Raw genomic sequence first — 14,408 nt, 5'->3', positions numbered from 1 at the left:
CTATTATTATTATTTTTTAAATAGTTAGTGTTTTAATTTTAGATAATGGTAAAACTTATGAAAATAGAAAAAAATATTAAAAATTATTTTTTACAATTATTTAAAAATAAATAAAAATATTATAAAAAATAAATAAAAATATTACAAAAAATATATAAAAATATTTTTTAAAAATATTTAAAATTAAATAAAAATATTAAAAAATAAAATAAAACAAGTTGCTAGATTAGAATACTGTATACTTGCTACTAAATAGACCCTCTTGCTACGTCTTCTTCCTGGATGACCAGGTGGGTTCCTGGCAGAACGTATATGGAACATCAAAGTGAGTTATTCCTGTTTTATTGGGGGGGTGTAATGACATAGGAGTACTTCCAGTTTTTGGCTCATACTTTGGGTGTGGGTTGCCAGTCGGGTTTGTGTGTCTTTGGTGGCAGCTGCCCTCCCAAATGAGGATGAGGCGCAGCTTCTTCGGAGGGATGCTGCTCGTTATGTTTCACACACCTGGGCACCACGGACAGATTTGGGTCGAGGTCGTTAAATAACAAACTTTATGTGTGTGTGTGTGTGTGTGTCGGCTATGAAGTTGCCAGGTTTCCTTCTTCTTCTGAGTTCCTTTTTCTATTCCTTCTTTCTTCTCCTAATCCTTCTTTTCTTCTTTTTTTTCTTTTTTCAAATGAATGGCGGAGATTATTATTATTATTTTTTTGTTATGGTAGCTCCACCCCTTCTGGTACCTAGCCAAGATGGTGGCTATGGAGGGTGGTAAGTGTTAAAGATGTAGCAATGTTAGCATTTTAGCTATTTTAATTGCTATATACTTACTTAGTCACACTATCATGCAAGGTGTTAGCATACTAATGTTAGCATTTTACCCATTTTCATAACAGTAAATTTACGCTCAGGAGCTTCTTAGCATGTTTACATTAGCATTTTATCCATTTTCACAAAAGTACATTTATATCTTGTTAGGTGCTAACATCCTAGCAATGCTAACAGTTAGCAATGTTAGCATTTTTGCCTTTTTAATTGTTATATACTTAGTCTTAATGCTTACTTAACATTAGCATTTTACCCATTTTTATAATAGTAAATTTACGCTAACCTATTAGCTGTCTACTGGAGCTGTGTTAGCATGTTTACATTAGCATTTTATCAATTTTCATAAAAGTACATTCATATACAAACTTAGCAGTAATTAGCATGGGTGCTTTCTTAGTGTGCTTATGTTAGCATGTTAGCCACATATGTAAGTATGAACTTAGGAAACATAGCGTGCTAGCATTTTAAGCATTCCCGTAGGAAAGAACTACGAGCCATACAGTACCACTATTTTACCATCTTGTTAAGCGCTAGCATCCTAGCAATGCTAACAGTTAGCAATGTTAGCATTTTAGCCTTTTTAAATTGCTATATACTTACTTAGTCACACTATCATGCTAGGTTTTAGCATACTAATGTTAGCATTTTACCCATTTTCATAATAATAAATTTACGCTATCCTATTAGCTGTCTACGGGAGCTGTGTTAGCATGTTTACATTCGCTTCTTCTGAGTTCCTCTTTCTATTCCTTCTCTTTCTTCTATTACTAAAGTGTTCTATCTAAGATAGCAGTCAGCTGCCATCGTTACGTGTGAACTTTAACCTTGTTTCCGCCCTCTCTTCCTTCTTCTCTCCTACCTTCCTTTCCTTCCATGCCTCCTTTTCATGAACCTTCTTCTCTGCATCGTTCATCACGTATCTGCTCCTCCTCTTCCATACTCTTATTTATCCTTTTTTTCATCTTCTTTACTCCTCTCTTTCCATCTTTCCCGCCCCTGGTTCTTCATATCTTCGCCATCTACCTTTTCTCTTCATGGACAATCATCTTCACGTTCTCCTTTTACCATCTTCTCTTCTTTCACTTTGTCTTTTTCCTTCCTCGTTTCTCCTGCCACAACCCACCGTCCTCTTCCTGGTGCTCCTCCTGGTTCTCCTCCTGGGTCCTCCTGGTCTCTCCAGCAGCTGCTCCTCTGCCTCCAAACTGCTGCTCTGGTTCTGCAACACCAGACCAGTGCCTGTCTAGCTGCTCTAGATCTACACGCTCACCGGGGTTCGCTCTCAAGTGAGTTTTTGTGACCGCAAACATTTATACACACGCTGGGTGCTATCTAGCTAGGTGCTAACTGTTAGCATGTTAGCATTTTTGGTACTTGGTGCTATCAATCCAGGGAGCTCACATGGTAACTGTTCAGTTGTTTTAGCTACCTGGCGTTAGGCTGTCTTAAAAAGGTATTAGCATGCTAACTGTTTGCATTGCTGTACTGAGCAGTAAGTACTTAGCACTTAGCAGTAACTAGCATGGGTCCTTTCTTAGTGTGATTATGTTAGCATGTTTGCAATGCTAACAGTTAGCAATGTTAGCATTTTAGCATTTTTAATTTAAGTGTTAGCATGTTTACATTAGCTTTTTTATCCATTTTCATAAAAGTACATTTATATACAAATTTAGCAGTAGTTAGCATGGGTCATTTTCTTAGTGTGCTTATGTTAGCATGTTTGCGTTGTAGCCACATGTTTGCATTTTAGCCACAAGTATGAATTTAGAAACACAGCGTGCTAGCATTTTAAGCATTTCCATAGGGAAGAACTTAGTCATACAGTATCACTATTTTGCCATCTTGTTAGGCGCTAGCATCCTAGCAATGCTAACAGTTAGCAATGTTAGCATTTTAGTCTTTTTAATTGCTATATACTTACTTAGTCACTCTATCATGCTAGGTGTTAGCATACTAACGTTAGCATTTTACCCATTTTCATTATAGTAAATTTACGCTATCCTATTAGCTGTCTACGGGAGCTGTGTTAGCATGTTTACATTCAAATTTTATCCATTTTCATAAAAGTACATTTATATAAAACTTAGCAGTAATTAGCATGGGTCCTTTCTTACTGTGCTTATGTTAGCATGTTTGCATTTTAGCCACATATACAAGTATGAACTTAGAAAAACAGCGTGTATTCTTGTAAAATTTTGACCTTTTTCTGATTATAATTAAAAAATGATTCATTTTATGACTTTATTCTTGCAAAATTACAATCATTTTTCTCATTAGAATACAAAATTGTTTTCTTAATATTTTGACTTTATTCTTGTGAAATTCCAATCTTTTTTTTATTAAAATCCCAATTTTTTTCTTTTAATATATATATTTTTTTATATTCTTGTAAAATTTATCAATTTTTCCCATTAGAATACACAATTTTTTCGTTAATATTTTAACTTTATTCTTGTGAGATTTCAACCTTTTTTCTCTCATTAGAATATGGAATTTTTTCCTTAATATTTTGACTTTATTTTTGTAAAATCTGACCTTTTTTCTGATTATAATAAAACAAATTTTTTAATATTCTAACTTAATTCTTTTGACAATCCAACCTTTTTTTTCATTAGAATAAAAAATAATTCTCTTAATATTTTGACTTTATTCTTGTAAAATCAGACCTTTTTTCTGATTATAATAAAACAAAATTCTTAATATTCTAACTTAATTCTTGTGAAATTACAATCATTTTTCTCATTAGAATAAACATTTTTCTTTGAAATATTTTGATGTCATTCTTGCAAAAATATAACTTTTTCTTATTAGAATATGACTTTTTCTTTTAATATTTTGACTTTAATATTCTAATAAAATTATGACCCTTTTTCCTGTTCTAATATGACTTTTATTTTATGACATTTATTTATTTTTTGCTTGTCTGATGCATAATTGTATGTGAGTGTGCGTGCACGTGGGCATGCACGTGGGCGTGTGCACAAGAGAATGGAGCGTGACGCCGCCGGCCGCCATTGGCCTCTGTTGCAGACCGCAGCGCCATTTTCAGAGCTATAAGTGAGCCCAAGGCGTCATAGCTCTTTGAATGGTACTGCTGTATGCACTCAGCTGACCGCCCAGGTGACCAGCAGCTCGGGAGGAGGAGCTTCCACGTCCCAGGACCAAGGACGCCGTCAAGCGCGTGCCAAAGCAGGAGCGGGCGCTACAGCTTGGAGACACAAGATAATTGCAGCCTGTTGGGAGCTGGGAGGAAGTAGAAGTTGGTTTAGAAGTCTTTCTTAAAGGGACAGGACTCATTTCTGAAACTAATAACTATTCACTACTCACTTGGGTTGCCAAATATTTACATTGTTTTCCTCATTGAACCATAGCTCCTCCAGTACCGGCAGCACTCGTGCAGCCTTGTGCCATGATGCTTCCACCCATGCTTGACTTCATCTTGTAACTCACTTGGGTTGTCAAATATAAAGTTTTCCTCGTTGAACCATAGCTCCTCCAGTACCAGCAGCACTCGTGCAGCCTTGTGCCATGATGCTTCCACCCATGCTTGACTTCATCTTGTAACTCACTTGGGTTGTCAAATATAAAGTTTTCCTCGTTGAACCATAGCCCCTCCAGTACCAGCAGCACTCGTGCAGCCTTGTGCCATGATGCTTCCACCCATGCTTGACTTCATCTTGTAACTCACTTGGGTTGTCAAATATAAAGTTTTCCTCGTTGAACCATAGCTCCTCCAGTACCGGCAGCACTCGTGCAGCCTTGTGCCATGATGCTTCCACCCATGCTTGACTTCATCTTGTAACTCACTTGGGTTGTCAAATATAAAGTTTTCCTCGTTGAACCATAGCTCCTCCAGTACCGGCAGCACTCGTGCAGCCTTGTGCCATGATGCTTCCACCCATGCTTGACTTCATCTTGTAACTCACTTGGGTTGTCAAATATAAAGTTTTCCTCGTTGAACCATAGCTCCTCCAGTACCAGCAGCACTCGTGCAGCCTTGTGCCATGATGCTTCCACCCATGCTTGACTTCATCTTGTAACTCACTTGGGTTGTCAAATATAAAGTTTTCCTCGTTGAACCATAGCTCCTCCAGTACCAGCAGCACTCGTGCAGCCTTGTGCCATGATGCTTCCACCCATGCTTGACTTCATCTTGTAACTCACTTGGGTTGTCAAATATAAAGTTTTCCTCGTTGAACCATAGCTCCTCCAGTACCAGCAGCACTCGTGCAGCCTTGTGCCATGATGCTTCCACCCATGCTTGACTTCGTCTTGTAACTCACTTGGGTTGTCAAATATAAAGTTTTCCTCGTTGAACCATAGCTCCTCCAGTACCAGCAGCACTCGTGCAGCCTTGCGCTATGATGCTTCCACCACCATGCTTGACTTCATCTTGTTACTCACTTAGGTTGCCAAATATTTACACGGTTTTCCTCATTGAACCATAGCTCCTCCAGTACCAGCAGCACTCGTGCAGCCTTGCGCCATGACGCTTCCACCACCATGCTTGACGTCATCTTGTAACTCACTTGGGTTGTCAAATATTAAGTTTTCCTCATTGAACCATAGCTCCTCCAGTACCAGCAGCACTCGTGCAGCCTTGCGCCATGACGCTTCCACCACCATGCTTGACTTCAGACACGCAATATTCTTGTTACTCACTTGGGTTGCCAAATATTTACACTGTTTTCCTCATTGAACCACAGCTCCTCCGATACAGCAGCACTCGTGCAGCCTTGGGCCATGATGCTTCCACCACCATGCTTGATTTCATCTTGTTACTCACTTGGGTTGCCAAATATTTACAGTTTTCCTCATTGAACCATAGCTCCTCCAGTACCAGCAGCACTCGTGCAGTACCAAACTGTGATGCTACCACTTAGCATGTATTAAAGTGCAAGCGAGACGCTTCATGTTTGTTCTGTCTTCCCTCCCAGGTACGCTGTGCTCAACGGGAACCACACAAAGCAGGACAAAAAAACACCGCACGCCAACTCCGAGTCCTGCTTGTGACGCAACGCCTCCGCTCTCCCGACCTGACCTGACCCGATTCGCAGGAACAGGCGGCTCTAGACACGTGACTGGTTTCAAACTGAAACCGCTTCCGGCTCCGTTTCCGGCCCAAAGTTGGTACGACGAGGCTCGGCAGCATTCAAGGATCAGCACCGCCCCCCCCCCTGGATTCTTTTCCACCTGGCGGAGCTTTGAAGGAAAACTGTCACGGGAAAAATGGCTTTCCCGAGGATGGGGCCGGTAGAGGTTGGTGTCCCGCTCCGGTTTGGTTCCACATCTGATTCTGTTGGACTTGATTGTGTTCACATGGGGAGTTAAAGCTGCTCAGGAATGTGTGTGTGTGTGTGTGTGTGTGTGTGTGTGTGTGTCACTATTCCACCTCCTCCTCATGGTCACATGACACATCAGCATCTGGATAAGGAATGTACAAGTACTAGCTAACATGTTTACATCCACGCCATTACTTTTTATCTCTCTTCAAGGACCTTTCTGTATGTCTTTTCTCTGCCCTCCCGTCCATTAGGGGGCGCCAACTCCACCCTTTTTCTCGATGCTTCTGTTCTTACTTTAAAATATCATGAATGTAAGTCGCAGGAAGTAGTACTACAATCTCCAAGGGCATTAAAGCACTGGTATGTTTTTCCTCTTTTCAAAGCGAGGATCGGCGCCGTAGACGTGTAGCATCACAGGAAGTGACCTCCTCGTGACCTCCCACCTCCTTCGCCCGACCGATGCTCCTTCGTTAATGGCTTTGATTGTGCTCATTAGCACAGGTGCTAGGAAACTAAAAACACCAAAACGACGAGGTCAGATTATGTGTGGGCGGAGCTTAGCTTACAAGTCAAAGCAATAGGAAGTATTGGACTAAAACTACAAAAGTTTGGAGACACTTTGTCATTCACTAACATGGTAAAGTGTCTCTAAACTTTGGACTGGTTTTTTTTGTAGCATCAGTCAAAAGTTTGGAGACACTTTCTCATTCACTAACATGGTAAAGTGTCTCTAAACTTTTGACTGTTTTTTTTGTAGCATCAGTCAAAAGTTTGGAGACACTTTCTCATTCACTAACATGGTAAAGTGTCTCTAAACTTTTGACTGGTCAAAACCATTGGAACATTTTCTACAAAATGTTTTATTTTTCTCATATTAAAATTGCATTCTAGATTATCTAAATTATTTTTAATTAATTATTATTAATTATATAAATAATTATTTTTGTCTTGGAACAAATTTTTGGTAAAATTTCTTTTTTTTTTACATTTTTTTCTTCATTTTTTCTGAATTTTTTCTCATAACATTGCAATATTTTGTCATATAATGTTTAATTTTTCATGTCAAATTCCAACTTTCAGGCTTTAACTTAAAGTGTCCCGCTTGGAAAACCGGTCCGCCGGTGTCGGAATTCCGGGTAGCGTTCCACCCCCTACGATAAATCCACTTGAGGTGTCCCAGTACTTTTGTCCGTGTGGCGTATTTCCCCCGACTTCTTGTCATTTTTTTTTCGCCATGTTTTTCCATCGTTTTTTTTTAAAGCGGTTCTATTCAAGCTGTGACCCGCTCTCTCCATGAAGCACGAGCACTTTTCCGTCTGCTCCAAATCGCCGTCCAAATAACCGTGGCGATCCATAATAGAGGAACGCTTTTCCGTGTCAACTATTCCTATTGATTGACTTTCTGCTTTGTGTTGCCAAGAAAACAAGCAAGCGAGCAGGTTGTAAAAAAAAAAAAAAAAAAAAAAAAAAATGTAAATAAAAAGAGATTTTATGGAGCGCCGGGTGCATGAGTGGTCAATCACTTCACTGACCGTGGGACGTTTCGGTACTCACTCATGAATATATATATGAATATGGACACAGTTGAGGCATCAGAACAATCATTTGCAGCCCTGCTGGGGAATCATAATTCATACTTCAACCTATCCTGCTTTTGACTTAATTGACCTTTACTGGAATAAATGAAAACATTAGTCTTGTTAAATATCATGTGGATTTATTAAATGTCAGATTTTATTGCAATCATCGTCTCAAATCACGTTTTAAACGATAAAACCTGAATGAAGGTCACATTATTTATTCTTTTTTAATGGTGCATTGCAACCACTCAGTGCAGCATTATTATTTTTTTTAAGTATTTGTCGTTATTGTAAGATTTATCACTTCATTTTAAATGTAAAATTAAATTAAAAGTTGAAATATTAAAGAAAAATTATTTTATTATTTATTTTATTTTATTTTTTTTATTGAAAAAAAAGTTGTCATTTTATGTGAAGCATAACAGCAAAAATTGAGTAAAAAAACAGCAGTAATTTTACAAGAATAAATTTGAGGTATTGTTGTAATATTATGAGAAAAATGGAACTGAATTAATTACAATGAAATAATTAAATAAAAATATGATAGTTCAAATAATTGATTTATTAATATATTTATATTGCATATTGATTTTAAATTTTAATAAAAATTCAAGTTGAAATATTAAAGAAAAAAATTTCATTTTCTAAAGTCATTATTTTACGTGAAACAAAAAAGAATAAAGCTGCAATTTGGGAAAATTATGATATTTTGAAAATAAAGTCAAAATATTATTGGTATAAAATCAACAAGAAAAATTTTGGGGCAGAATAAATAGTCATAATATTATGAGAAAAAGAAAAAGTTGAAAATTAAAATTGAATCATAAATGCTTTAAAATTAATTAAAATTACAGAGGAAATATTTCAGAAAAATACAAAATTTAGTGTTTCACAAAAAAAAGACTAAAATTGCAAGTCTGGGAAAATTCAGTTGAGGAAAAACTTACAATACTACAAGAATAAAGTCAAAATATCATGGAATTAAAATTGGCATAAAATCAGCAAAAATTAAAAAAAAAACATTATTTTACATGAATATTTTTTTTAATAAAACCACAAGAATAAAGTCAAAATATCATGGAATTAAAATTAGCATAAAATCTGCAAAAATAAAAAAAACAGCATTATTTTACATGAAAAAAATGTAAATAAAACCACAAGAATAATGTCAAAATATCATGGAATTAAAATTAGCATAAAATCAGCAAAAATGAAAAAAAAACAGCATTATTTTACATGAAAAAAAATTAAATAAAACCACAAGAATAATGTCAAAATATCATGGAATTAAAATTGGCATAAAATCTGCAAAAATAAAAAAACAGCATTATTTTTACATGAAAAAATTTTGAATAAAACCACAATAATAAGACAAAAAAATGAAAATAAAGCCACAATATTACTAGAAAAAAATCTGAATATTTTTCCTAGAATAATATTGTAATAATATGTGGAAAATCTATAATTATTTAAATAAAATGAAGTAATAAATACATTTTAATATGACTGTAAGTACTATAGTACTTCATTGCAATAAATGACATTGCTGAGTGTGAACTGGCGCACTCAACATGTTGCACTGACCAGGAAGTAAGTACACTTAGCACTTCTTGAAGTGCACTGCACTGCATATCAGACACACTAGACCACGGAGCAGCCGTTTTATGATCAATTCCCAAGCGTTTTGTGCGTGTGCGTTTTCGCCTGCAGTTTCCATGACATCCGTGTGAGGTTGTACGTGCGCCGCCGCGCACGTGTGGGAGGCTCCGCTCGAGTCCTGCATTAGCACGCTCCCGCTCGCCCACTTCCTGCCAAATTAACGAGCCCAATCAGCGGCAGCGCCGGGAGGAAGGCCGTCTCGACGCCGCAACTTTGAAGCCAAAAGACGTCGGAACACGTTTGTTTGTGAACCCGAGCAGAGCATCGCACCACGCATCGAGAGTGAACCGTTCACCCTGAATCTCTTAAGATCACCTTTGACCTCTTAGACCCAAGACTGTCAAAAACTGTTTCTTTGACTCGTGTTTTTCAATCATATATAGGATCTTTGACTAGTGTTTTTCAATCATATAAAGGATCTTTGACTAGTGTTTGTCAATCATATAAAGGATCTTTGACTCGTGTTTTTCAATCATATATAGGATCTTTGACTAGTGTTTTTCAATCATATATAGGATCTTTGACTAGTGTTTGTCAATCATATAAAGGATCTTTGACTAGTGTTTTTCAATCATATATAGGATCTTTGACTAGTGTTTGTCAATCATACAAAGGATCTTTGACTAGTGTTTTTCAATAGGTCTGTCGTATAAAGGATCTTTGACTAGTGTTTTTCAATCATATAAAGGATCTTTGACTCGTGTTTTTCAATCATATATAGGATCTTTGACTAGTGTTTTTCAATCATATATAGGATCTTTGACTAGTGTTTGTCAATCATATAAAGGATCTTTGACTAGTGTTTTTCAATCATATATAGGATCTTTGACTAGTGTTTGTCAATCATACAAAGGATCTTTGACTAGTGTTTTTCAATAGGTCTGTCGTATAAAGGATCTTTGACTAGTGTTTTTCAATCATATAAAGGATCTTTGACTAGTGTTTTTCAATAGGTCTGTCGTATAAAGGATCTTTGACTAGTGTTTTTCAATCATATAAAGGATCTTTGACTAGTGTTTGTCAATCATATATAGGATCTTTGACTAGTGTTTGTCAATCATATAAAGGATCTTTGACTAGTGTTTTTCAATAGGTCTGTCGTATAAAGGATCTTTGACTAGTGTTTTTCAATCATATAAAGGATCTTTGACTAGTGTTTTTCAATCATATATAGGATCTTTGACTCGTGTTTTTCAATCATATAAAGGATCTTTGACTAGTGTTTTTCAATAGGTCTGTCGTATAAAGGATCTTTGACTAGTGTTTTTCAATAGGTCTGTTGTATAAAGGATCTTTGACTAGTGTTTTTCAATAGGATCTTTGACTAGTGTTTTTTAATAGGTCTGTCATATAAAGGATCTTTGACTAGTGTTTTTCAATTGGTCTGTCATATAAAGGATCTTTGACGAGTGTTTTTCAATAGGTCTGTTGTATAAAGGATCTTTAACTAGTGTTTTTCAATAGGATCTTTGACTAGTGTTTTTCAATAGGTCTGTCGTATAAAGGATCTTTGACTAGTGTTTTTCAATGGGTCTGTCGTATAAAGGATCTTTGACAAGTGTTTTTCAATTGGTCTGTCATATAAAGGATCTTTGACTAGTGTTTTTCAATAGGATCTTTGACTCGTGTTTTTTAATAGGTCTGTCATATAAAGGATCTTTGACTGGTGTTTTTCAATAGGTCTGTCATATAAAGGATCTTTGACTAGTGTTTTTCAATAGGTCTGTCGTATAAAGGATCTTTGATAAGTGTTTTTCAATAGGTCTGTTATATAAAGGATCTTTGACTAGTGTTTTTCAATAGGTCTGTCGTATAAAGGATCTTTGATAAGTGTTTTTCAATAAGTCTGTCATATAAAGGATCTTTGACAAGTGTTTTTCAATTGGTCTGCTGTGTAAAGGATCTTTGCTGCATAAAGAATCTTAGATAAGTGTTTTTCAATTGGTTTGTCATATAAAGGATCTTTGACTAGTGTTTTTCAATAGGTCCGTCATGTAAAGGATCTTTGATAAGTGTTTTTCAATTGGTTTGTCATATAAAGGATCTTTGACTGGTGTTTTTCAATAGGTCTGTTGTATAAAGGATCTTTGACTAGTGTTTTTCAATAGGATCTTTGACTTGTGTTTTTCAATAGGATCTTTGACTAGGGTTTTTCAATAGGTCTGTCGTATAAAGGATCTTTGACTGGTGTTTTTCAATAGGTCTGTTGTATAAAGGATCTTTGACTGGTGTTTTTCAATAGGTCTGTCGTATAAAGGATCTTTGACTAGTGTTTTTCAATAGGATCTTTGACTAGTGTTTTTCAATAGGATCTTTGACTTGTGTTTTTCAGTAGGATCTTTGACTACGGTTTTTCAATAGGTCTGTCGTATAAAGGATCTTTGACTGGTGTTTTTACAGTCCATCCATAAAAGCAGCTCCTGTAAAATAGAGGATCTTTGACTAGTGTCATCCAGAGAATCTTTGACTTTTGATCTTTTGACACTTTTGCAGTATGTCTAACAGATCAAGGATCTTTGACCAGAATTTTGGCAGTATGTCCTTGAAAATAGCCGGGCCCTCCTGTCACGTAGAGGATCTTTGACTCACATTTTTGCATTTGATCTTTATCTAGAAATGTTGCAGTTTGTCCTTGAAAACAGCTGAGCCCTCCTGTCGTGCAGAGGATCTTTGACTAGCTAAAATTAGACTTTAGCTCTTTCATGTGCAAATGGCAAGACGGACACTGGTCATTATTCCGTCATCCTGGTGTGAAAGCATTTCATTTGTGCCTCGTCTTCCATGGATTTTCCGTCTCAGCGTCCGTCTGTAATCGCTCGGCAGGGAGGAGGAGGGGGGGGGGCGGAGGAATGAAGAAAAAAAAAAAAAAAGCCGAGCTCGTCTTTGTCCCTCGGCCGCCATGACTGACATTTAAGATGTTAGCGTCTGCGGAGAGTCTTGAATAAGACTCAGCCAGGGAACGCCGATGCCGTCATGTGACGCTGACATTTCCCAGGAAGAGGAGCCCACAGGTGAAAGGTCGCCACACCTGAGGACCGTTTCTGGCTCTCTGTCATGCCTCATTATCATATTCAGGCCACTTCATTAGGTACACCAAATAACAACATCCAACTTCCAGAAACGACGTTCCTGTCATGTTGATCTTTCACTTGCATTTTGTTATATAAAGGATCTTTGATTTCTGTTGTACTTTGTCACATAGAGGATCTTTGACTAGCATTTTTACATAGCTCTGTCCCATAAAGGATCTTTGACTTGTGTTTTTGCAGTAGTAGGCCCTAAAAAAACCATAGCCTCACCTATCATAGGATCTTTAACCAGTGGTTTTGCAGTAAGCCTTTCTCATATAGGATCTTTGACTAGCATTTTTGCAGTAGGTGGGTCATATAGATCTTTGGCTTGTGTTTTTCCAGTAAGCCTGTCTCATAGAGGATCTTTGACTAGTGTTTTTGCTGTCTGTCTGTCTCATAGTGGATCTTTGACTACTGTTTTTGCTGTCGGTCTATCTCATGGAGGATCTTTGACTAGTGTTTCTGCAGTAAGCCTGTCTCATAGAGGATCTTTGACTAGCATTTTTACGTAGGTCTGTCCCATAAAGGATCTTTGACTCATGTTATTGCTGTCGGTCTGTCTCATAGAGGATCTTTGACTAGTGTTTTTGCCATAAGCCTGTCTCATAGAGGATCTTTGACTAGCATTTTTACGTAGGTCTGTCCCATTAAGGATCTTTGACTCATGTTATTGCTGTCACTCTGTCTCATAGTGGATCTTTGACTAGCATTTTTACGTAGGTCTGTCCCATAAAGGATCTTTGACTCGTGTTATTGCTGTCGGTCTGTCTCATAGAGGATCTTTGACTAGTGTTTTTGCCATAAGCCTGTCTCATAGAGGATCTTTGACTAGCATTTTTACGTAGGTCTGTCCCATAAAGGATCTTTGACTCGTGTTATTGCTGTCGGTCTGTCTCATAGAGGATCTTTGACTTGTGCTTTTGCTGTCAGTCTGTCGCATAGTAGATCTTTGACTAGTGTTTTTGCTGTCTGTCTGTCTCATAGTGGATCTTTGACTACTGTTTTTGCTGTCGGTCTATCTCATGGAGGATCTTTGACTAGTGTTTCTGCAGTAAGCCTGTCTCATAGAGGATCTTTGACTAGCATTTTTACGTAGGTCTGTCCCATAAAGGATCTTTGACTCATGTTATTGCTGTCGGTCTGTCTCATAGAGGATCTTTGACTAGTGTTTTTGCCATAAGCCTGTCTCATAGAGGATTTTTGACTAGCATTTTTACGTAGGTCTGTCCCATAAAGGATGTTTGACTCGTGTTATTGCTGCCTGTCTGTCTCATAGAGGATCTTTGACTAGTGTTTTTGCCGTAAGCCTGTCTCATAGAGGATCTTTGACTCGTGCTTTTGCTGTCAGTCTGTCTCATAGTGGATCTTTGACTAGTGTTTTTGCAGTAAGCCTGTCTCATAGAGGATCTTTGACTAGCATTTTAACATAGGTCTGTCCCATAAAGGATCTTTGACTCATTTTATTGCTGTCACTCTGTCTCATAGTGGATCTTTGACTAGCATTTTTACGTAGGTCTGTCCCATAAAGGATCTTTGACCAGTGTTATTGCTGTCGGTCTGTCTCATAGAGGATCTTTGACCAGTGTTATTGCTGTCGGTCTGTCTCATAGAGGATCTTTGACTTGTGTTATTGCAGTAGGTCTGTCTTTAAAAGGATCTTTGACTACTATTTGTGTATTTTAGTGTTTGTAGAAATCCACTGCATCGCACGGAGAAATGTTTGTCACATTTTGACTTGCTTAAGCTTTCATCTTAGGCGAGTCGAAGGCGAGTAATGGACGTTCCCGGCAGCGTCCGTCCTGCCAGGACCAATAACGGTGGGCCAGTGTGACGCTGATGACAAACGGCGCCTTGATGGCGTTCCGGGTAATTGTCATGTCGTGGTCCTGACAGATGGCCGCCTCGTGGTCACGCTGACTTGACAAGACCTCCAAGGAAGACATGTTGGACTGTTCTGATGGACGCTAGCATGAGCGTGTTGGACAGTGCGTGAC

The 14,408-nt window shown here is 37.6% G+C and overlaps 1 protein-coding gene across 3 annotated transcripts in view; it reads left to right on the top strand.

The window, feature by feature from the left end:
* The window catches only part of htr4 (5-hydroxytryptamine receptor 4), a 45,181-nt gene extending 37,249 nt beyond the window's left edge, over window positions 1–7,932 (top strand). Inside the window, exons 7-8 of one of the 3 annotated variants that reach the window (XM_058064219.2) lie at window positions 2,006–2,105; window positions 5,757–7,932. In XM_058064219.2, coding sequence (XP_057920202.2) covers window positions 2,006–2,066 — 61 coding nt within the window. In that variant the 3' untranslated portion in view covers window positions 2,067–2,105; window positions 5,757–7,932. Of the gene's footprint in view, window positions 1–2,002; window positions 2,106–5,756 lie in introns of all 3 variants that reach the window. The other 2 variants (XM_058064218.2, XM_058064217.2) reach the window with 2 other exon arrangements.
* Window positions 7,933–14,408: the final 6,476 nt, after the last annotated feature.

This window comes from Doryrhamphus excisus, linkage group LG23 (genome assembly GCF_037039965.1).
Source record: "Doryrhamphus excisus strain RoL-2023G ecotype Guam linkage group LG23, RoL_Dexc_Guam_v1.1, whole genome shotgun sequence".
Lineage (NCBI taxonomy): Eukaryota > Metazoa > Chordata > Actinopteri > Syngnathiformes > Syngnathidae > Doryrhamphus > Doryrhamphus excisus.
This window is presented reverse-complemented; position numbering and strand designations above follow the sequence as displayed.